This window comes from Mustelus asterias, chromosome 15, assembly GCF_964213995.1.
Source record: "Mustelus asterias chromosome 15, sMusAst1.hap1.1, whole genome shotgun sequence".
Lineage (NCBI taxonomy): Eukaryota > Metazoa > Chordata > Chondrichthyes > Carcharhiniformes > Triakidae > Mustelus > Mustelus asterias.
Window position 1 is genome coordinate 33,483,119 of NC_135815.1, and position 25,330 is coordinate 33,508,448.

The 25,330-nt window shown below is 41.6% G+C and overlaps 2 protein-coding genes across 2 annotated transcripts in view; both read left to right on the forward strand.

The window, feature by feature from the left end:
- Positions 1–4,010, forward strand: part of LOC144504446 (transcriptional-regulating factor 1-like) — a 178,439-nt gene extending 174,429 nt beyond the window's left edge. Inside the window, exons 17-18 of the mRNA XM_078229720.1 lie at positions 2,320–2,522; positions 2,648–4,010. Coding sequence (XP_078085846.1) covers positions 2,320–2,522; positions 2,648–2,957 — 513 coding nt within the window. The 3' untranslated portion in view covers positions 2,958–4,010. The remainder of the gene's footprint in view (positions 1–2,319; positions 2,523–2,647) is intronic.
- Positions 4,011–12,472: 8,462 nt separating this feature from the next.
- Positions 12,473–25,031, forward strand: mrps10 (mitochondrial ribosomal protein S10). The gene is made up of 7 exons (XM_078229721.1): positions 12,473–12,537; positions 17,910–17,965; positions 20,569–20,638; positions 22,821–22,960; positions 23,989–24,097; positions 24,685–24,774; positions 24,871–25,031. The coding sequence occupies exons 1-7, from the start codon at positions 12,502–12,504 to the stop codon at positions 24,955–24,957; spliced, it is 588 nt and encodes a 195-aa protein (XP_078085847.1). The 5' UTR covers positions 12,473–12,501; the 3' UTR covers positions 24,958–25,031.
- The last annotated feature ends 299 nt before the right edge of the window (positions 25,032–25,330 follow it).

Here is a 25,330-nt window from a genome sequence, read left to right on the forward strand (position 1 = left end):
TTGGGGGTAGTGTGTTAAAGTGGATTGGGGACTGGCTATCCGACAGGAAGCAAAGAGTCGGAATAAATGGGTGTTTTTCCGGTTGGAGGAAGGTAACTAGTGGCGTGCCGCAGGGATCGGTACTCGGGCCGCAACTGTTTACCATTTATATAGATGATCTGGAGGAGGGGACGGAGTGTAGGGTAACGAAGTTTGCAGACGACACAAAGATAAGTGGAAAAGTGAATCGTGTGGAGGACGGAGAAGATCTGCAGAGAGATTTGGACAGGCTGAGTGAGTGGGCGAGGATATGGCAAATGGAGTATAACGTTGATAAATGCGAGGTTATACACTTTGGAGGAAATAATAACAAATGGGATTACTATCTCAATGGAAACAAATTAAAACATGCTACCGTGCAAAGGGACCTGGGGGTCCTTGTGCATGAGACGCAAAAGTCCAGTCTGCAGGTACAACAGGTGATCAAGAAGGCAAATGGGATGTTGGCCTATATCGCGAGGGGGATAGAATATAAAAGCAGGGATGTCTTGATGCACCTGTACAGGGCATTGGTGAGGCCGCAGCTGGAATACTGTGTGCAGTATTGGTCCCCTTATATGAGGAAGGATATATTGGCATTGGAGGGAGTGCAGAGAAGGTTCACCAGGTTGATACCGGAGATGAGGGGTTTGGATTATGAGGAGAGGCTGAGGAGATTGGGTTTGTACTCGTTGGAGTTTAGAAGGATGAGGGGGGATCTTATGGAGACTTATAGGATAATGCGGGGTCTGGATAGGGTGGAGGCGGAGAGATTCTTTCCACTTAGTAAGGAAGTTAAAACTAGAGGACACAGCCTCAAAATAAAGGGGGGTCGGTTTAAGACAGAGTTGAGGAGGAACTTCTTCTCCCAGAGGGTGGTGAATCTCTGGAATTCTCTGCCCACTGAGGTGGTGGAGGCTACCTCGCTGAATATGTTTAAAGCGCGGATGGATGGATTCCTGATCGGTAAGGGAATTAAGGGTTATGGGGATCAGGCGGGTAAGTGGTACTGATCCACGTCAGATCAGCCATGATCTTATTGAATGGCGGGGCAGGCTCGAGGGGCTAGATGGCCTACTCCTGCTCCTATTTCTTATGTTCTTATGTTCTTAGAAAGCTTAAAATATTTAATGTTGGAATTACTGATAAAGTTTGGTTCTGATAAAATTTGATACTTAAGTTGTATTCCTTTCCACAAAGAAAATGTTCAAATTTTTTAATCATTGCAACCCTTACACAGAGAATTTGGGGGGGTGGGTGTGGAACATTGATGCCATCTGCTGGTATGACCATTATAAAGATCAGTACTTACAAAGAAAGCTAATGTGAGAAATGGGGAATAACTCTTTCATTACTACAACACTTTTTAATCTCTGACAACAAACAGCTTAATACAATGCTCTGTGTTCAAATGCCCCCTGAATGTCAGACTGCCAAGCTTCAGTGAGGAATTGCATATTCTGTAATGCTTTGAAAGGAAAAGAAGATTTTGCTAACCAGTACTGTCCACTACAGCGCCGATAATTTATCTTACAAGCAGCAGCACTGCGACAATGTGGGTGCTTTGTGTGCTAAACACAAATTTACCTCGGCAGATAAAATGTCTTCACTAAATTTGTCTAATTTTCTGGTGCTTTGCATTTATTGCTCATGACATGCTGACTGCCAGGGCCAGCACAGGAGCCAACTTTGCAGTTTTTTTAGTATAGGATTGGAATGGACACCAACATAATAATTACTGCAAACTACAAGTAATCTGTTCTATTAATCATTTGAAGACATTTCAACAGCACTTTATAAATGCTGCAAGTGCTTTTGGTATATAAGTTTATTCTATAGGAGCACTACTTGGGGGAAAATTTAGGACATGCTATGAGCATAAAACTAGCAAACTTCATTTGATATGTTTGAAAAATATTAGAGTTGCTAATAATTAAAATACTGCTTTGGCTCTTAGACTATCATAATGACATTTTAATAATGAATTTTAGACAAAGCATGTTACTATTACAAATTGTATACAAGATAGATGGTAGCACAAACTGTCATCAATATGGTTGTTGGAGTACTTTTTATTTTCTGCAAGATTTTAAATTGTTGTATTCATAATCATTAAACTATTGTCCTCTTTCTACTCCAAGTAGTTTATCACAGTGGTCCTCTGAATTCTTAGGTAACGCATTTCAGACTAAAGCTTATTAAAACTTGTTGAAAATCTCTGTATTGTTGAATTGACTTAGTTCCAGCATGGTAGGGTGAGTAAAATGAAATCTCTTATTTTCACCTCATCTTTTTTTTAAGATATTCAGCTCCAAACAGGCTTTAAATGGCCATGCACGAATTCATGGTGGTTCAAACCAGATCCCAAAGCTGATTTCTGCGGCAAAACCTAAAGTGGGAGGACTTCAGCCTGGCTACACCTCTGTGAAGAACTCCCCCGCACACAGTACAACTAGTGGTGAAACAGATGCTGCTACAATTTTCCCTTGCAAGGAATGTGGAAAGTAAGTTAGATGGCATAGTTTGGCTTTATTTTATCTTGGTTTCATTCAGATATGGAAGAAATAATCATTGCTTTCTTGCATTTTAGTGAATGTACATAGTTTTAAGTGTTAATTCAATGTTTCAGGATGTTCTACAAGATTAAAAGTAGGAACGCTCACATGAAAACACATAGACAGCAGGAGGAACAGCAGCGACTGAAGGCACAGAAAGCCCTTGAAGTTGGCGAAATAGCAACGATAGCCAGATCTGTCACACCAGTAACACACGTGTTACTTCATCCAGATCACATGACTATGGTAAAGCGACAAATCGAAGTGGAGGATAATGACATCATTCAGGATTTAGAAGATGTGATGGAGGAATCAGATGCATTGGATACAGACCTACTTTTAGATGGGGAAGATGAAGAATTTCTCCAGGATGATGATTTGTAAATCCGTTTATATATTTTTTTATTTTATATAAAGAGTAACTCTTAATTACAATTAATTGAACAAACTTGCTACTTTTTTCTATGCCATCGGGAAGTCCTAAGGCTAGTTCAAATGCAGTGTGCATAAACCATCCCAGGAGAGTTGCATATGAATAAAACTGCTCTTGACTTTGCCATTTATACCATTACGTAGGCATCACAAAGACTTACGGATTTCTATTTTTCCCTCTCAGCTGCTTGTGACAAGTTATTTCAGAAACCAAACAGGATTTTTTTGCTAAAGGAAAAAGGTTTGTGTCTTGAGTAAAAGTTTCAGAAATTAAATTGTCTACTTTCAAATAAAATGAAACAAAGCTGTAAATAAGGTTCAAAATTATATATATTTTAAAAGAAATTGCCAAATCTGATTTGTTTACGGATTTATTTAACTGCTGTTCCTTGGTGTTATCTAGCAGGTTAGGGTGTAAATACTTTATATCGCAAAACTCTATTACGAAAGCAAAATATTTTTGAAAGTACAAGATGCCTAAGAATTAAGACCTTTCACTGGGGCTCTCTTCTGTTATTACAATGTTGTACAGATTTATTAAAGCTTTATTTTATTAATTTTGGGGTATTGATAGTGGCCAGATTGCATGCCTTTTACTCCATAATGTAATTTATTTTTTGTATTGCACTGTTCAAGTGTTTTTTTTTCTAAGGAGTGTATGGACCCCTTTCCATACATTATCATCTTTCTGCTATAACTGAATGCAGTGTCTTTGTAATGTTATAAATGAAGCACTATGTATAGACCTGTGAATGACTTCACTTTGTGAAATGCTTTTGTTGTATATGCAAAAAAAAAACTTTCGGAAGATTTTTGTGCCATGTTCTTGGGAAGGTTGTGTATTTTTTAAAAAGTAATGGCATCTTTAAAATAAGCAGTATTTTCTTGTGAATTTGCTACTCGCTCTCACAACAAATACGTTGTGCTTGAATATGTACCCTAGTTTTTTTTTAAGAAAATGTGATGGGTTTGACTGATTTTTTTCCCTATTAAACTAATCTAAGAAAGTGATTTATTTTTATTTTTCTGCCCTCCAGAGTTTCTTAAATAAAAGTTATTTTGAAAGAGTTCTATTATGCAAGAATGTGCTTGCAACCTATCCTCAAAACTAATTGGAGTATAAAATGACATGATGGAAAGTTTCCCAGGGTCTTACTCACCCTAAAAGAGACAATTATTAGACTAATAGCTCCGAGATGGCAGTTCTTCCCCCCTCCCCCAATACCAGACTTTTGAAATATTTCTTCCATAACTTTGCTCAGTTATAACTGTTTCCTTGTGTAAATAAACTTAGAATGCTACTGCATCATAAGAGAGATTTGCATGCAGTCAGGACTATTGAAAAGGCACAGAGGCTATTCAGCCCATTGTGTCTGTGCGAGCAGAGAGAAATTCCACTTTCCAACACCTGGTTACAACACTTCAGTTACAGATCCAGGTTCCTTTTAAATGAGTTGAACATTTCCACCTCAGCCAGTAATTCAGGCAGTGGATTCCAGATGTTGATGGCAAACAGCCCTAGCCTATCTAGTCTTTCCACACTGCTGCAATTTTCAAGTCCTGAAAACATTCTTATAAATCTCCTGGCTACTGGAGAGACTTTAAACTAGAAAGGTTGGGGGGAGGGAATCGAAATGAGGGGACTGAGAGCGAGGAGGTTAGCTCGCAAATAGATAAGGAATGTAAACAGGGTAAGAGGGAGGTTAGACGAGTGATGGAGAAGGGAAGTGCTCAGGCTGAAGGTCTGAGATGTGTCTATTTTAATGCCAGGAGTGTAGTGAATAAAGTGGATGAGCTTAGAGCGTGGATTGCTGCTTCGAATTGTGATGTGGTGGCCATTACGGAGACTTGGATGTCTCAGGGACAGGACTGGGTGCTTCAGGTGCCGGGTTTTAGATGTTTCAGGAAGGACAGGGAGGGAGGCAAGAGAGGGGGGGGAGTGGCACTGTTGATCAGGGATAGTGTCACGGCTGTAGAGAAGGTGGACGCCGTGGAGGGATTGACTACGGAGTCTCTGTGGGTGGAGGTTAGGAACAGGAAGGGGTCGGTAACGTTGCTGGGTGTTTTCTATAGGCCGCCCAATAGTAACAGAGATGTTGAGGAGCAGATGGGGAAACAGATCCTGGAGAGATGTAGGAATAACAGAGTTGTCGTGATGGGAGATTTTAATTTCCCAAACATAGATTGGAATATCCCTAGGGCTAGGGGTTTGGATGGAGAGGAGTTTGTTAGGTGTGTCCAGGAGAGTTTCCTGACACAGTATGTGGATAAGCCTACTAGAGGAGAGGCTGTACTTGATCTGGTGCTGGCTAATGAACCTGGACAGGTGGAGGATCTCTCGGTGGGTGAGCATCTTGGGGATAGCGATCATAATTCTATCTCCTTCACGATAGCATTGGAAAGAGATAGGATCAGGCAGGCTAGGAAAGTGTTTCTCTGGAGTAAAGGGAAATACAGTGTCATCAGGGAGGAAATTAGACGGGTAAATTGGAAGGAGGCATTCTTGGGGAAAAGTACCGAAGGAAAGTGGAGGATTTTCAAGGAATGTTTGTCTGGAGCTCTGCATGACAACGTACCGATGAGACAGGGGGGTGTTGGTAGGGTACGGGAACCGTGGTGCACGAAGGTTGTGATGAACCTGGTGAATAAGAAAAGAGAGGCGTACAGAAGGTTCAGAGAGCTAGGAGGTGTTAAGGATTTAGAGGAGTATACGGGATGTAGGAAGGAGCTTAAGAAGGAAATTAGGAGAGCGAGAAGGGGTCATGAGAAGGCCTTGGCGGGTAAGATTAAGGAGAATCCCAAGGCTTTCTACAAATATGTCAAGAGTAAAAGGATGAGATGTGAAGGCATAGGACCCTTAAAAGGTGAAGGGGGAAAAGTTTGTGCGGAACCGTTAGAAATGGCGGAGCTGCTTAATGAATACTTTACCTCGGTATTCACGGTGGAAAGGGATCTGGGTGGTTGTACTGCTGGTTTGCGGTGGACAGAAAGGATCGAGCATGTGGACATAAAGAAAGAGGATGTGTTGGAACTATTGAATGGCATCAAGGTTGGTAAGTCGCCGGGACCGGATGGGATGTACCCCAGGTTACTGTGGGAGGCGAGGGAGGAGACTGCGGAGCCTTTGGCGATGATCTTTGCATCGTCGATGGAGACGGGAGAGGTTCCGGAGGATTGGAGGATTGCAGATGTGGTCCCTATATTCAAGAAAGGGAACAGGGACAGCCCGGGAAATTACCGACCGGTGAGTCTAACCTCAGTGGTTGGTAAGTTGATGGAGAGGATCCTGAGAGACAGGATTTATGATCATCTAGAGAAGTTTAGTATGATCAAAAGTAGTCAGCACGGCTTTGTCAAGGGCAGGTCGTGCCTTACGAGCCTGGTTGAGTTCTTTGAAAATGTGACCAAACACATTGACGAAGGAAGAGCGGTGGATGTGGTCTATATGGACTTCAGCAAGGCGTTCGATAACACCTCCTAGCTCTCTGAACCTTCTGTACGCCTCTCTTTTCTTATTCACCAGGTTCATCACAACCTTCGTGCACCACGGTTCCCGTACCCTACCAACACCCCCCTGTCTCATCGATGAGAAAGTGAGAGGGCATGGGATCCAAGGGGCTGTTGCCTTGTGGATCCAGAACTGGCTTGCCTGCAGAAGGCAGAGAGTGGCTGTGGAGGGGTCTTTCTCTGCATGGAGGTCAGTGACCAGTGGAGTGCCCCAGGGATCTGTTCTGGGACCCTTGCTGTTTGTCATTTTCATAAATGACCTGGATGAGGAAGTGGAGGGATGGGTTGGTAAGTTTGCTGACGACACCAAGGTAGGTGGTGTTGTGGATAGTTTGGAGGGATGTCAGAAGTTGCAGCGAGACATAGATAGAATGCAAGACTGGGCGGAGAAGTGGCAGATGGACTTCAACCCGGATAAGTGTGTAGTGATCCATTTTGGCAGATCCAATGGGATGAAGCAGCAGTATAATATGAAGGGTACCATTCTTAGCAGTGTAGAGGATCAGAAGGACCTTGGGGTCCGGGTCCATAGGACTCTTAAATCGGCCTCGCAGGTGGAGGATGCGGTCAAGAAGGCGTACGGCGTACTAGCCTTCATTAATCGAGGGATTGAGTTTAGGAGTCGGGAGATAATGCTGCAGCTTTATAGGACCCTGGTTAGACCCCACTTGGAGTACTGCGCGCAGTTCTGGTCACCTCATTACAGGAAAGATGTTGAAGCCATTGAAAGGGTGCAGAGGAGATTTACAAGGATGTTGCCTGGATTGGGGGGCATGCCTTATGAGGATAGGTTGAGGGAGCTTGGTCTCTTCTCCCTGGAGAGACGAAGGATGAGAGGTGACCTGATAGAGGTTTACAAGATGTTGAGAGGTCTGGATAGGGTAGACTCTCAGAGGCTATTTCCAAGGGCTGAAATGGTTGCTACGAGAGGACACAGGTTTAAGGTGCTGGGGGGTAGGTACAGAGGAGATGTCAGGGGTAAGTTTTTCACTCAGAGGGTGGTGGGTGAGTGGAATCGGCTGACGTCGGTGGTGGTGGAGGCAAACTCGTTGGGGTCTTTTAAGAGACTTCTGGATGAGTACATGGGATTGAGGGCTATAGATAGGCCTAGAGGTGGGGATGTGATCGGCGCAACTTGTGGGCCGAAGGGCCTGTTTGTGCTGTGGCTTTCTATGTTCTATGTTCCTCTGAATTCTCTCCAGGGCAATTATTGTCCTTCCTGTCATGCAGTGACCAGAACTGCGCGCACAATTCCAGCTGTGGCCTAACCAGTATTTTATACAAAAACAGAAAATGTTGGAAAATCTCAGCAGGTCTGACAGCATCTGTGGGGAGAGAATCGAGCCAACGTTTCGAGTCTAGAAAATGACGAAGGGTCATCTAGACTCGAAATGTTGTTTCCGAGGTTTTCCAGCATTTTCTGTTTTTGTTTCAGATTCCAGCATCTGCAGTATTTTGCTTTTATCTCTATTTTATACAGTTCAGCACATATCCCTGTTTTTGTATTTAATATAGGAATGTCCAATGAAGGAAAGCATTCTATATGCTTTCTTTAACACTTATCCACCTGTCCTGCCACCTTCAGGGACCTTTAGGCATACGCTCCAAGATCTCTCACTTCCTCTACCCCTCTCGATATCTTTCTGTTTCTTGAATATTCCCTTAGACCATAAGAAATAGGAACAGGAGTGGGCTGTTCGGCCTCTCGAGCCTCCTCTAGCATTCAATAGGATTACCGCTGATCGATATTCCTGCTCTTTCCCCATAACTCTTGATTTCCTGACCGATCAAAAATCTATCTCGCTCAACCTTTAAATATGGACAAGGACTCTGCTCCCACAGCTCTCTGTGGCAAGGAATTCCAAAGAGAGACAATCCTTTGAGAGAAGAAATTGCTCCTCATGTCAATCTTAAATTGGTGGTCCTTTATTTTGAGACTCTGCCCTCTGGTCCTGGACTCTCCAACAAGGGGAAACGTCTTAAGCATTTACTCTGTCAAGCCCCTTAAGAATCCTATATGTTTAAATGAGATCACATCTCATTCTTATAAATTCCAATGAGTAGCATCTCAATGAAATAACTTCCCTTAAGTAAGGGGATCAAAACTGCTCACGGTATCTTGTACAGCAAGATTTCCCTACTCCTATACTCTAAGCCTCTTGAATTAAGACCAACATTCCATTAGCCTTCCTATTACCCGCTGAACCTGTGCACTAGCTTTCTGCTGTGCACAAGTATCCCCCAAGCATTGTAGCTTTTACGGTTTTGCTCCATGCAAATAATACTGTTCTTTTGTTCCCCTTTCCAAAATGAACAACTTTACATTTCCCCACATTATACTCCATTTGCCAACATACTTTGTTTTCCCTCCCTAAATGCATTACCTCACACTTTTCTGCATTGAATTCCATTTGCCACTTTTCCGTCTGAAGCAGCAATAAAACTGATGCGTCCTTGGCTTAGGGAAGCAAGTTGAGATTTCCATTCTATGTCTCCTGTTGGAACATTCATAACTACATGCACAGAATGAATTCAGGGTTGGTCTCTAATGCCGTCTACCCTTGAATAGTTTCTTGACATTTGAGGCAAGATAGTGCTCATGGGCTTTGGGGGTCCTAGTGTCAGGACCAAATAGGGGTCCCAAGTCCACAGTTGCTGCAGTGATATTCCCAGTAGTGGCCTCATAATTGGCTGATTAAGAAAGTGGGTGGACTCTGATATTACCAGCCCAATCAGAAAGTCAACAGTTCTGAAGCTTTGGCAGCCTCAGTGGGAGAGGAGAGTGCTACTGAGGCACATAGGCAATAGAGGGTCAGTTTCCCCAAATAAAATTTTGAAGGGGTCAAGCCGGCAAGCTCCTTGGATTGGAAGCAAAATCTCTTTAGCATTGTTCGTTGGGACCATTGGGCAGCCTTTTCAACTGGTGGTCCTCCCGAGTCGCCGCTTTCAAAACACTGTCACAGGTAGGCTGTCTCACTTGGAGAGCTGCTGCACTCTTTCCAATGTGTTCACGTCTTTCCTGCAGTGCAATGCCTAGAACTAGATGCAATACTCCAGCTGAGGCTGAACTAGTGTCTTATGCAAGCCTTAATAAAGTTTAGGATAGTACATGCTTTAATTGCTCCCTCAACCTGCCTCGCCACATTCAACGAATCATGCACAAATACACCCAGATCCCTCTAATAATCTAACTGCTCCTTTAGAATTTACACTTTATTTTATACTGATCTCTGCACATTTCTCCAGAGTGAACTTCACTTGTCACTTGTCTGTCTATTCCACCAACCAGTCTGTGTCGTTTTGAAGTTCTGTCGCATCCTCCCCGCAGTTCATAATACTTTCAAGTTTCATACCATACGCATTTGTATCATAATTTTAAAATTATGACCTGTGCGTCAAGGTCTAGATCATTAATATGCATTAGGAAAAGTAAGGGTCACAACACTGACCCCCTGGGGAACTTTACTACAAGCGTTCCTCCAGCTCAAAAAAATCCATTAGTCATTAATATCTTTGTTTGTCACTCAGCCAATTTTATATCCATGTTGCTACTGCCCCTTTTGTTCCATGAGCTCCAACTTTGCTCACAAATCTGCTGTGAGGCACTGTGTGCCAAATGCCTTTTGGAAGTCCATGTACAACACATCAACAGCATTGTCCCCACTTATTACCTGTTCACAAAACTCCAGCAAGTTAAATAAAAACACAACTTTCCCTTAGGAAATCTATGCTGGATTTTCTTAATTAACCTGCATTTGTTCATGTAACTATTAATTTTGTACAGTTATTGTTTCTAGAAGCTCCTCAACTACTGAATTTAAACTGATTGCCCTGTAGTTTCTGGGCTTATGTTTACACCTTTTTTGAATATGGGTGCAACATTTGCAATTCTCCAGTTGTCCGGCACCATCTCGGAGTCTGAAGAAGATTGAATAATTATGGCCACTGTCTCCATAATTTCACTGTCATTTCTTTCAGTATCCTTGGATGCATCTCATTTGGTCCTGGTGTTTTATCATCTTTGTATAGACAGCCTACCTAGTACGTCCTATTCAATTTTAAAACTTCTAGTGTATTAATTACCTCCTCTTTCATCATGACCTGAGTAACATCTGCCTTCTTGGTAAATTACCTCTGCCTCCATGCATAAATCCCCTTTCGGTCGCTACTTAACCCTACTGCTCCTTTTACTATTTATATGAGTGTAAAAGAACTTTATGTTGGCTGCCAATCTCATTTCATACTCCCTCTTTACCTTTTCAAGTCCTCTCTGAACCTTCTGTATTCAGCTTTGTTCTCCATTGTATTATCCACAAAAAATCTGTCATAAACATATTTTATCTTCATCTTAATCGCAATCTCTTTTTGCCATCCAGGGAGCTCTGGATTTACCTGCCCTACCTTGTATTACCCTTTAAGGTAAAACACTTTGACTGTGCCCAAACAATCTCTTCTTTGAAGGTAGCCCATTTTTCACCTACTGTTTTTCATACCAATATTTGATTCCAATTTATTTGGTTCACATCCATTCTTACCCTGTTGAAGTTGGCTTTCTACTCTAGATTGTTCTTTGTCCTTTTCCATAGCAAATCTTATGATATCATAAGATATCAGAGCAAAAGTAGACCATTCAGCCCATCAGGTCTGCTCCACCATTGATCTGATATAATCCCCCAACTCCACTTTCCCCCCTTTTCCCTTGATTCCCTTACTGATTTAAAATCTGTCTATTTCCACCTTGAATATAAAACCCAGTCTCTCCAACCCTCCGCATTTAAGAATTCCACAGATTCACTAGCCTCTGAGGGAAGAAATTCCTCAGGTGGCTCAGGTATTATTTCAGAGATTATCATGTTGGTGGTTCTGCTGTATAATTTAGTGCTAGCTCCTCAAACATTCTATGCAGAACCTCTCTTGCCATTCAGCATATGTCCTTGGTACCTACATGGACCAGGACAACCAGATCCTCTCCCTCCCACTGCAAGTTCCTCTCCAGCCCAGACCAAATGTCCTGAACCAACCTGGCACTGGAAAGGTGACACAGTCCTCTGGACTCTCCCTCTTTGGTGCAGAGAATAGTGTCAAATGCCACTGTTCTACTACCACTAAATTCTTATATCCTCCCCCCACTTGAATAGCTTCCTGTACCACAGTGCCAGGGCAAGTCAGTTCATCTACCTTGCGGCTCCTATTTTTATCCAAACAAGCTGCGAGGACCTTCAACCTGATGGCTAATTGCAGAGGCCAACACTCCTGCTCTCTGGGTCCCAATTATCTGCCTCCGCTGTAGTCAAACCCCGTCCCTGATCGCCTTGCAAACCAGAAGACCCTAACCTAAGTGGTGTGACTGCCTCCTGAAACAAAGCGTCCAGGTAACTCTCCCTCCCTGATGTGTCAGTGGCTGCAGTTCAGTCTCCGGCTCAATGACTGAGCCAAAGTCCCTCAAGTTGCAAACATCTACTATTGCACTAGCCATTCCGGGATCTCCTGACCTCTGCCACCGTAACTTCACCAGGTTGTACGTTTCAGATCATATACAACATTGTGGCAAATTCCATGAGTAAGACGAAATGGACTGCCAGTTGGGCCAAGACAATAGCAAGAGAGATTGGGTTATACAATCATTTGCCAAAAGTCAATGTAGTCTTATAAGTTAGCTGGAAGAATGAGACATCAACACCTGGATTGGTGTCTGTCTCTCAGTCGTTAGTCGAAGTACAGTCGGATATAATTATTGTAAGTTGTATAAAACTGGACAGACTAGATAGAGATTCAGGATCTTGTTCAGATGCATTTCCTTTTTGTGTTGCTGTTGTTGTCTTTCTGCCATTTACAGAAAGGATCTGTGGGGCTTTCATTCACATCTTCTGATGACAGCCCATTAACTCTTTGCCCCCACACACATCATTTCCAGCACTTTCTCTTGTCCTCTCGGCAACCCGGAAGCAGTGCCCAGGTGACCCGGAAGTTAGCAAGCGCCGTGACCAAGATGGCGGCGGCCGCTTTCCTCAGGCGGCTGCTCCAGGTGAGGCTTCGCCGTTTTCACACATTCTGCCTCTCCCGGCCGACCATTCTGCGGTGTTTAGATAATTTCGCCGTCCCCGTGATTGCCCCTTACCCGGGGAACCGTCACTCGCTTCAAACGCCGCCCGGGACGCTGACTGAACCATTTGAGACTTAACATCCAATCCGATCAGAGTGAGAAACTGCACCACACAAAATATAAACTCTTAGTGCTGTTCATCCTCCACTTTCCCGCTTTGTTTCCAGATCCCAACATCCAACCCGTACTTACAATATTGACATTTGATTTGATTTATTATTGTTACATGTATTAACATACAGTGAAAAGTGTTGTTTCTTGCGCGCTACACAGACAAAACATACCCTTCACAGAGAAGGAAAGGAGAGAGTGCAGAATGTAGTGTTACAGTCACAGCTAGGGTGTAGAGAAAGATCAACTTAACATAAGGTAGGTCCACTCAAAAATCTGATGGCAGCAAGGAAGAAGTTGTTCATGAGTCTGTTAGTTTGTAACCTCAGACTTTTGTCTTTTTCCCGATGGTAGAAGTTAGGCAGTGCATTTCACAACTTTACCATTTATTTCTCCTGCTGTTGGCTGTAAATCGCTGGCTTTTAATCTTCGATCTATGTTTCCTCATTGTCGAATTCCCAGTCATTGGAACCAATTTGTTTCATCCAGTTTACCCCCTCATTTGATAGTTTTTAAACTTTTCTATCACTGTAATTAATTCAGCACTCGTGAAGCAGCCCCAGTTTTATTTTCCAAGCTTTTCTTGCCTGTTGGCATTATCATACCTGGTTGTTGTTGTTTGTCCATCGTCGTCGATGAGGACCTCAACACCATTAGTCATTATGAGGCTAGATGCGGTGTGTCCGAAGATGACTGATCAGGCCAATTCGGGCACAGAATGTCCTGGCACATATTGGGCAAACTTGTGTAGGCGCTGTAGTTGTTGCGCTGGTGGCTCTGGACTTGCACAGCTCGCGCTTAAGTTGTGCTTCAGCATTGCACCTTGCTTCATAAGCTTGACAGCCCTTGTGGATGAGGCAGCGCCAGGTAGGGCAATTTTGTGCCAGCGTTTCCCAGGTGGTCGTGTCTATGTCAAGCGACTTCAGGGAGGCCTTGAGTGTGTCTTTGTAATGTTTCTTCTGCCCTCCATGCGAGCGTCTTCCAGCAGAGAGTTCCCCAAAAAGGAGCTGCTTGGGTTTGTGCTCGTCCGGCATACGGATGATATGACCTGCCCACCGGGTCTGTGCTCTCATCAGCAGTGTGTGGACTGATGGTAGACTTGCCCTAGAGAGAACTTCAGTGTCTGGTACTTTGTCTTGCCATCTGATGCGTAATATTCTGCGAAGACAAGTCATATGGAAATGATTGAGCTGTCTTGCATGCCTTTGATACACAGTCCACGTTTCACAGGCATACAGGAGGGTAGTGAGTACCACGGCGCTGTAGACCTTCAGTTTTGTTGCTGGGCTGATTCCTCGACGTTTCCATTCAGTGGAACACAGTCTACCGAAAGCAGAACTTGCCTTTTCTATTCTGCAGTTAACTTTTGTATCAATAGTCACTGCTCGGGAGAGGGTACTGCCAAGATAAGTGAACTGGTCCACTGCCTGTAGTTTCTGCCCTTTGATTGTGATTATGGGTTCTGTGTACGGTGCATGAGGAGCAGGCTGGTGCATGACTTCGGTCTTTTTGATGTTGATGGTGAGTCCAAAGTTGTCACAAGTCGTGGAGAATTTGTCTATACCGACTTGTATCTCTGGCTCTGAGCCAGTACAGTAAGAAGTCTCACAACACCAGGTTAAAGTCCAACAGGTTTATTTGGTAGCAAATACCATAAGCTTTTGGAGCGTGCTGCTCCTTCGTCAGATGGAATGGTTATCTGTTCTCCAACAGTGCACAGACACAGAAATCAAGTTACAGAATACTAATTAGAATGCAAATCTCTACAGCCAGCCAGGTCTTAAAAGGTACAGATAATGTGGGTGGAGGGAACATTAAACACAGGTTAAAGAGATGTGTATTGTCTCCAGGCAGAACAGCTACGGAGATTATGCAAGACCAGGGGCAAGCTGTGGGGGTTACTGATAATGTGACATAAATCCAACATCCCGGTTTAGGTTGTCCTCGTGTGCGGAACTTGGCTATCAGTTTCTGCTCAGCGACTCTGCGCTGTCGTGTGTCGGGAAGGCCGCCTTGGAGAACGCTTACCTGAAGATCCAAGGCTGAATGCCCGTGACTGCTGAAGTGCTCCCCCACAGGAAGAGAACAGTCTTGCCTGGTGATTGTCGAGCAGTGTTCATTCATCCGTTGTCGTAGCGTCTGCATGGTTTCCCCAATGTACCATGCCTCGGGACATCCTTTCCTGCAGCGTATCAGGTAGACAACGTTGGCCGAGTTGCAAGAGTATGTACCGTGTACCTGGTAGATGGTGTTCTCACGTGAGATTATGGCATCCGTGTCGATAATACTGAGTATACTGAGCCAGTATACAGGGCGCAGTCATCAGCAAAGACTAAGTCTCTCAGAACAGTCTCCTTCACTTTGGTAATAGCTTGAAGTCTCCTCAGGTTGAAGAGCTTCCCATCCACTCTGTACTTAAGGCTGATTCCAGCAACACTGTCCTGGTTGGCATCATTCAGCATGGCAGTAAACATCATGCTGAACAGTGTGGGTGTGAGCACACAGCCCTGTTTGACACCATTGGTGACTGGGAATGCCTCGGAGGATTCTCCGCCGTCCAGTACTCTGGCCATCATGGAACTGGCGTACCATCTGAATGAATTTGGGGGAGCAGCCGAACTTTGACATGATCCGCCACAGGCCTTGTCGGCTGACAGCGTCGAAGGCTTTCGCGAGATCAACAAAGATTGTGTAGAGCTTGCGATTCTGCTCCTGACACTTCTCCTGAAGTTGGCGCGTGGCAAAAATCATGTCAATAGTCCCGTGACCTTTGCGGAAGCCACACTGTGACTCTGGAAGCAGGCCCAGCTCCAGATGAGTGACCAGACGATTTAGCAGGACTCTTGCGAGGGTTTTTCCTGCGATGGAGAGCAGCGAGATTCCTCGATAGTTGTCGCATACTTGCCGAGTGCCCTTCCTCTTTCAGAGGTGTACGATGGAAGCATCTTTAAGTTCCTGAGGAATGGATCCTTGCTTCCAAAAGGACTGGAAGAACTCGGTGAGCTTCTCGATAAGTACAGGACCAGCAGCTTTGCAGATCTCTGCGGGTATGGCGTCTGCCCCTGGGGCTTTGCCACTAGATAGCTGGCTAACAGCTTTCGTGACTTCGGCTACTACCGGTGGGTCATCCATGGCACTGTTGATATTCACCTGGGGAATCCTGTCTATCGGCTCATCGTTAATAGATGACAGTCGGTTGAGGATGGCTTCAAAGTGTTCAGCCCATCTCTGCAGGATCTGAGCCCTCTCTGTAATGAGAGTTGTACCATCTGTACTCAGGAGGGGGGAACTGTTGGTATTATCATACCTGGTAATGTCCTGGTAAAGTGAATTTATGATGTGTTGTTGCTTCATTATCCATTCTGTAATGTAGAACCCAAAATCCATACATAGCAATCCAAATTATCTTATTAAGATTTAGTATATGGTCACCATTTTGTCTCAATATTTTTGGTCTTCTATAAAATGTAATATTCTTAGCTTTCTTGTGGCCTTATTCACTTAGAATGCTGCTTTAATTATATTCCAAATCACTCACTTCTTCCTTTCCTCTCACCAAATGTACTACTTCACAATAACTGACTGATTTCCATCTGCTGCTATTTTCCCCATTCTACCATCTTCTCAATATCCCTTTACACATAAGTTTTGACCTTAGAATTATTTACCCTATCCCTTACTTCAGTACGATCTATAAATTTGATCACCGTTCCTCCAACCCTATGTTCAGATCTTTGATCCACACAATGAATGTAAGCAGCCCCAGAACAGAACTCTGGGAAACTGCTACCCAGTTCCAAACAATCTCGAGAAACTTCTATTTCTTGTCTTCTAACCATTTAATAATTTTCTACCTATCTACTAATTCCATTTCCTTTAACCTTCTGCAAAAGTTTGTGTTGGTTTGTCAAAAACTGGCTGAGAAGGCATGCTCACTACATCCATCATATTTGTCACCTCATCATAGAAGACCCATCAGGTTTGTCAAGCACACTCTTGCTTTTTGAAATGTTTGTTGGCTGTTTCTAATTATTTTCATCATGAGAATTCAACCCCTGGAGCACAAGTTAAAAATTTAACCCCTTGAATGTCCTTCGAGGATTCAATCCCCCAGACACCATATCAGATTTATTTCCAAATTGTTACCAATCAATCCCGATACCCTACGTATGGGATCAGCTCTCAGGCCACATGTAAAACATCATCCCCTTCACTCTATATAAGGATGGAGAAGGATGCTGAAAAATATCATTTTCATTTTAAGTACAGTGACTCTTGACATAATGCTCTGAATCAAGTTTCCTTTCCCACATCCAAAGTTTTACTAAGTTTACTTTCGCCCACCTCCAAAACAATGCTCCCTCGAGCCCTAAATTTCCCATCCTCGTCATATCTGCCATTATCATCCCGAGACTTGACTTGTCCAATATGTTTTTTGGTGGACTCCCAAGTTGTATCCCCTGTAAGGTGCAAGTCATTCAAAGCACATTCTTACCTTATATGAAATGCTGCACTCCTCTGCTTCATCTATTTTTTTTAAAATTCAGTTGTGGGACATGGGCGTCACTGGCTGGCCAGCATTTATTGCCCGTAAATGGAAAGAGATGTTGAAAAATATCATTTTCATTTTAAGTACCTGCACCCTATTACATGCATTTAAAGGTCCTTGTATGCTCATTTTGAAATCCCTCTTTGATCTTATCCCAGCAGTACTTCCTTCCTCTCGCAAAGTTCTCTACTCTGTCATCAGCTGTTCACCTTCAACCCATCAATCCAAATCAACCAATCTTGCACCCTGGAACTCCCTTCAGAAATCACTCCACCTTACTACTTCTATCATTGCTTTCAAGTCTACTTAAAAACTTTGGCTTTCAACAGCATTGATGGTCCCTGCGACTTTTTCTTTGTGCTTCACATTCACTGTTTCCTCACTTCCTTTACCATTCCCAAAAAATGTCCCTTTGCCTTGAAATGTCAATCATTTAAAAGGCTTTCAGTTTGTTATAACTTTCTCTCTGGAATGTCCTTATCTGGAAGTAATGTAACATTCCTGGAAGTCCTGTAGCAACTTCAATTATGCCAGAAGAAAGATATTGTGGGTTCTTAATAGCTCAGTTTTCTTTTGAATGATAATGCTACATGAATGAATAGTTCAACAAAAAATCATCCTTTTTGATTTTCAGGTTAATCGAATTCCAGTTTTGAATTATGCCAGCCATGATGTAACAATACACTCTTGGTAAGTTCAAAGATGTTAACTGACCTCATATTAAGAATATTCCTATCAATATGCCTTTCAAAAATTAAAGAATCTTTAAGGTGTATTTATACAATAACTGCAAAGTGGTACCATATAGAGTAATTGGAGCTCAAGTCTAAATTCAAAGCAAATTCAGAGACTGGAGGAGGCAGTTCTAACGTGGTTTGCTCTCGAGATCCCTTCATATGCTCACCAACATTTCATTTATGGTGTATTGCTCTACAAGTCTAAATTAAAATTCTAATCTTAAATTTGTTTTTGCTGAACATGGTTATATGCACAGTTGGCATTATGACAATTGATTTGGAGGAATCGCTATGCGCAACGTATAAGGAAACTTAAGTAAATGCAGAAATGACACTCAGATGTGTCTTGTATTAATCATTTTTCTGCTATTTCTAACTGAGCTCCATCATACCTAGTCAAACAAATTAATAGAAGTAAAATATGTAATATAATTGTTTTTAAGGGAGTCCTAATAATGAATGTTCCTTCATGAAATAGTAACACTTTAATCAGTATTTGTAGAGTAATTTGAACTCAGCCAGCCCTAATGATGCTGGATACAACTATTGCATATTAATGTTGCCAAGCACACTAAATACCAGTAGTGTGTGCAATAATCAGGTTCATTTGTATTACTATTTATTCATTGTAAACTTGTTAAGTTTGCTGGTCCAGTTAAGCTTCTGTTCAATGCTGAATCCCAGGATGTTGATAATGGGGTAACATGGCCATAGTAATGCCATTGAAGGTCATGGTGATTGGATTGGACCTCTTATTGTTGAAGCAAAAAGCCAAAATACTGTGGATGCTGGAATCTGAAACAAACCAGCTCTGACGAAGGGTCATCTAGACTCGAAACGTTGGCTCTTTTCTCTCCCCACAGATGCTGTCAGACCTGTGAGATTTTCCAGCATTTTCTGTTTTGGCTCTTATTATTGAAGATGGTTATTTGGCCAAGAATTATGTGGCGTGAATCTTATCTATTGGTCAAGATTGGAAATTGTCCCGTTCCGGCTGGAGGCTGGGCCGCATCGTTATAGCAGGGATTGTGAATGAATGTGCAAATGCCAATTAACAGGCCTTTATGTCACCTATACAGTCACCCTTCTGTCATTCTTAGTTAAGCAACATCAACTTGCATTATATATAACTTTTAATGTACTAAAATGTTGCAAGGAGTGTAATCATACAAAAACTGAGACTAAGCCATAGAAGAGAAGCATTTGGAAAGGTGACCAAAAATGTAGTCAAAATGGTAGATTTTAATGGAAGGGAGGCAGAGAGGTTTGGGTCCAGAGGACCCCAGGACCACTGATGAAGTAAAGGAAATGAGGGGAATACATGAAGACAGAGTTGGAGAAATCAGAGAGTTGTAGAGTTGGACTTAGAGGTGAGGCCATGGAAGAATTTGAACACAAATATGAGAATTTTAACATTGAGTTATTGTTGGACTGGGAGCAAATGTAGATTAATGAGCACAAATGTAATGCATACCCTTGTATGAGTTAGAATACAGACAGCAGAGTTTTGGGTGAGCTCAGTTTATGTAGGATGGAAAATGGGTAGCCAGCCAGAAGAGTGTTGAAGTATTTGAGTTTGGAGGTAGGTTACATTAGCTGATGAGCTGATATAGGGGCAGAGATGAGTGCTTTTCTGTCAGTGGTATTTAGAGAAGGAAAATGTGGGGTGGGAAGCTCAGCTCAGGTTTAAGGTAATCTGATTCAGCCTGAGACGGTGGTCAGAGAGAAGGATGGAATTGGTGGTTTAGGCACAGGAGTTTGTTGCAAGGACCAAAGACAATAGCTTTTGTCAACCAATGCTTAATTGGAAGAAATTTTGGCTCATCCAAGATTGGACATTGGTAAGCTGTCAGACAATATGGAGGCAGTGGATGTGTAATGAGAGAGGGAGTTAAGCCTGGTTTGGGGTAAGGAAGTAAAAGCTCAGGAAATAGTGAAGGGACTAGTCAAACATTATAATCAACCCAAATTTATTCTAACCAAGACAAAGTTCAGTATGTAGTCTCACAGCACCAGGTTAAAGTCCAACAGGTTTATTTGGTAGCACAAGCTTTCGAAGCGCTGCTCCTTCATCAGCTAAGTGCCTCATCTGATGAAGGAGCAGTACTCCAAAAGCTTGTGCTACCAAATAAACCTGTTGGACTTTAACCTGGTGTTGTGAGACTACTTACTGTGCCTACCCCAGTCCAATGCCAGCAATTCCACATCAAGACAAAGTTATTAGGGAAATCTACCAGTTAGAGCAGACCACAGAAGAAAAAAGTTAAAACAAATGATAAAGAATTGCACAATTCAAGCCAGGTGTAAATTCAGCTTTTAACTTTTTTAATGGTTTTTGCAATTATAATTCACACTTCTGTTTTCTGTTCTCATCTTTCTTATGGATGCATCACAATGTTAAAATATCATATTTCAGCTCGCCCTCTGGGAACCCACCAATTCCACAATGCCTTCTACTTGTTAATTGGTCTGTCAAACTAGGAAAGCCGTAATTTAGTATTTTGGAAAATTCAGTTGCAGTGCATCATTGTATCAAGTATTTTTGCTTCACTGCAGTAAAAGGCCAGCATTGCCACTGTCAGCAAGGATCCATTTGGGGTCTCCACGCTATATCACAGCTCCCCTGGTAAGTTTTCTAGCATATTTCATTAATTGTTTTGGTATTCCCCCTAGTCTGTTAGGGCCTGTACTGTATGTCTCCTGGTTAAATTTTCATGAAACCTAGACATACATTTCAAATGCAAGATTTTTATTTCTTCAAAATAGAAAATGTCCAATTGTACTTTCATGGTTCTTCATATATCATTATTTACTTTTCTAGGGGCACCTTTTAGAAAATGTTGTTTGTATAAAAATATGAATGATGCTTGTCCAAATTTATAACAATGTGCTTGCGTAAGTTACAACACCAAAAAGGCCAGTCAGTTTGTGCCAGTGTTTGCCTTGCATGTGAGCAAATAACACCGCAAATAAGACATTTGCTCACTCCATTCCCCTATCCTTTATCCACCTATCTAGAACAAAGAACAATACAGCACAGGAAAAGCCCCTTCGGCCCTCCAAACCTGCGCCGCTCATGTGCCCACTAGACCATTCTTTTGTATCCCTCTATTCCCAGTCTGTTCATGTGGTTATCTAGATAAGTCTTAAACGATCCCAGCGTGTCCGCCTCAATCACCTTGCTTGGCAGTGCCTTCCAGGCCCCCACCACCCTCTGTGTAAAATACGTCCCCCTGGCATCTGTGTTGAACCTTGCCCCCCTCACCTTGAACCCGTGACCCCTTGTGTCTAATCTAATCTAATCTAATCTTGAACATTGACCTTGTTTCTGCATCAATCAGTAACACTGGATATGAATTTCACAGCTGCAAAACTTTATATAAAGAAGTTTCTCCAGCCCTCTATTCCAAATTACATGCATTTAATTTTGTCCCAATGACTCCTTGATCCAGTTCCCTCAATTATTGCAATTAGTCTGCTTTTATCTATCCTGTCCCATCCTTTCATAATTTTAAAGGACGGCATGGTGGCACAGTGGTTAGCACTGCTGCCTCACAGCACCAAGGACCCGGGTTTGATTCCTGGCTTGGGTGACTGTGTGGAGTTTGCACATTCTCCCCGTATCTGCATGGGTTTCCTCTGGGTGCTCCAGTTTCCTCCCACAGTCCAAAGATGTGCGGGTTAAGTTGATCGGTCATGATAAATTGACCATAGTTTCAGGGGGAATTAGCAGTGTAAATATGTGGGATACGGTGGGATTGTTGTCAGTGCAGGCTCAATGGGCCAAATGGCCTCCTTCTGTACTGCAGGGATTCTTTGATTCTAAAAACACCCAAAGTTCTAACGAAAAGGACCTTTTTTCAAGTATTCGTATTTATATTTTCTCCTCCTAACCAGAAGATATAGGTTCAGAATTACTGCTTTGCTTTTATATTTAATATTTCCGAGGATAAAGTTTTGAGTTTCTTATCAACCTGAAATGCTGCTTTAACATCCTGTGAATCTATATCCCCATTGCTCCATCTTATCACTATCCCTTTTCAGTTTCTGAATTTGGAATCATCTGCAAATTTCAATTCCATTCCCTCTAAATCTGTATCCAAATCATAGACATATACAAAGACCAGAAGCAGATTATCTTAAGAGGCAGAATCACTTTTAGTAACAGAAAGTCGTCAGTAGTTTACTGGAAATCTTTTTTTTTTAAAACATAATGCGCAATCAAGCTGGCAGATGTATATTAAGAAATCTTTATTTGTAGATTTTTAACAAAACTCAATTGACGCTTCAAAATCAACATATCAGCCAAGCAGATACTTCATGCAGTTCTGAAGGGGTCGTGCATTGTTAGGGGTATCATCTTTCAGATAAGGTATTATACTGGTGGCTTGTCTCCCTGTTTGAGGTTGATATTACTTGAGAAAGAGCAGAGTTCTTCTGATGTCTTGGGCAAAGTTAATTTCTCAGCCAAATAGGTGAACTGTCTTTTATTTGTTGGAGTCTTGATCTGTGCACTTGCCTAAAAACAGTGACTTCAAAAGTAATTAATTGACTGTGATGCATTTTGAAATGTTCTGCAATGTGAATTGTGCTCTATAAAACTCTTTCTTCTAAGTAATAGGTGGGAAGGCTAGGTTAAAACATTATCCAGTTATTTTTTATTTGCTTTAGTGTTTATGGTGTAAATTGAAATGTCATGTTTTGGAATAGTTGGCTGCTTTGAAACTTGAGAATTTTTCATTTTAAAGAATATATCTCTGCAATAAGTAATTTTGTTTGTCATGCTTTATGAATTTATGTTAATGCAGGCAGCAGTAACAGATGAGCCAGATACATTATACAAGAGGATCTCTGTGTTGGTGAAGGGTCATGATAAAACTGTACTGGATAGCTATGAGTATTTTGCCACACTTGCTGCTAAAGAGCTGAATATCACTGTTGATAAAGTGTAAGTACTTAATTGTTGTTGCAAGCAACTCCCTTGGATTTAATTTGCTAAGCGGATTCTTTTCAAAATTGGACATGTTTTCCTTTCATTCAATTGCACTCCAATGACAAAGAGAATTTCTGTGCGCTCTATCTGCCCTACATTATTAATGGCACTGTTGTATTGGAACAAATACCTCCTTCACCACATGGCCACTAAGTGGTTGGTGTACAGGACATAAAATAGCAATGAAAAAATAACTCTTTAAATTTTCAGTCAATTCAGTGTTTCATTCTCATAGCAAAGTCAAGTCCATGTCTACGTTACTGCTGAATCTTTTACAATACTCAACGTCATATTCATATCATTTTCATTCCATTCTGAGTACCCATTTTCAACATAGTGTAGTCACAAGCTATTTGGTTGCAGAGTAAAGCCTCCTCAAAGCTATGCAGCTCAGATCAAGAGCTCAGCAAAGTGAGGATTAAGCCATTTTGTGGTTTCAAATGTCACAATCATAAAATGTAAACACAAATGATCCATCTGGTGTTCGAATGTGGTGGATATTTTCATTCAAATAAATAAGTTGATTATTTCCCTTTACTTTTAGTGTAATTCAGATTTTACACTAACCCAATGACCAGTGATGAAAAAGAAATTCAGATGTGTTTTATAGAGAATAATTCCTATGCAATTTGCCAAATCTCATGCCGGAATTTTGATTGAAAATCAGTGGAAACCATGGAGAATGGCTGTGTATGTGACTATTTTTAGCTGTTTTTTCATACGTTCTACTGATTACATTGGCAAATCTGCCAGGAAACTCTAAGTATATCAGTTTTGTCTGCATTGTTCTTGGCTTTCACTTTTTTCTAGTTTTCCCCACCCTCCCCGACAGAACATATCTTTGCAACAACATTGAAACCTGTTGTTTTGATATTTATATACAGCCTTGGAACATTGCATTTGTAAAATCAATAAAAGAAAATTTGATGTCCTGCGGTTTTAGATAACATTTTGTGAAGTGAATCTGATTTAACTATTTTTAGGTATGAGCCTACAAGAAAAATTGATAGAATGACACTTCTCAAATCTGTTCACATTTTCAAGAAGCACAGAGTTCAGTATGAGATGAGAACATACCACAGATGCATAGAGGCAAGTAGAAGGCGAAATATCAGCCAGAAATTTAGGGTAGAGTGGATATCTTACTATAAACTTTCAGTTGATTAGACAAAAAATATTCTAGATACGTGAAGGGATTATGAGAATGGATTGGCTAAATGTAAGTATTGATTAATGTATTGATTTAAAGTACAGTGAGATCCAGTACATTCTGTCAAGTTAACAAAAATTAAATATATTTTGTCACATAGACCCACTATATGCTTCATTAATGAATAGCAAACTTTTTATTTGCCAAAGAATCGACTTGCTTTTGTCAATATTTTCCCCATGTCAAATGATCAGTATTTGTTGTCTTTTGGTAATGAATTCTGCACAGTTCCATGACAGTCCTTGGAGGAGCAGTTCATTTGTATACTTGCATACTGTTGATCGATGAGCTTCTCTCAATTTGAGTCACTTTACAAATCCTCAAATTGAAAGAAAAAAATTTTTTACTGGTACCTAATGTTTTTTTGTGGGGAGTTCAGTTGAATTGTTAAATTGAGGGCAGTTTAGAAATCTGCTTGTTGTATGATTGAATTCAGGCTTACTTTTAATATTTATGCACTGTCTACTAGATCAAACATCTGACTGGAAGCACTGCTGATGTCTACTTGGAATATATCCAGCGTAATCTTCCAGAAGGGCTTGCCATGGAGGTGACCAGGGTCAGTCTTGTATTGGTATTTGTACAAGTTAATCTAACAGATTATGTCTGACACATATGCCTGTAATAATACATTAAATTATTTTTGCCTTTTCAGACCATGTTAGAAAAGCTACCAGAACATATTAAGGAACCTGTTTGGAGCATGCATTCTTCTAAAAATGAAGGAAAACCAGACATTTAAAGTCAATGGACATTCTCAATGGAACCACTTATGCTATTTATTTTAAATTAAAATAGCTCTCTCCTCTTGTAAAATTGTTTTACCTTTGTGTTGGATTATCCAGGCTCCATACCCTGAAATCAGAAAAATATAAAACTTACCACTTCACTGTACTTGCAGGCAGCACCCTCAAATGTATCAAAATTTGGGTTAAACTACTAAATAAAGCAAAAGGTGGAGCTACTAAAACATAAACACTTGTAATAGATTGGAAATTAATGAAACCTTTAACCTCTCCAAATAATTTGAATTAGAAATAACTAGAAACCAACAATTACAGTTTTTTGTAACTGAGGTAATGTAGACAATAGCTCAGGAGAGGATGAGAGATCAG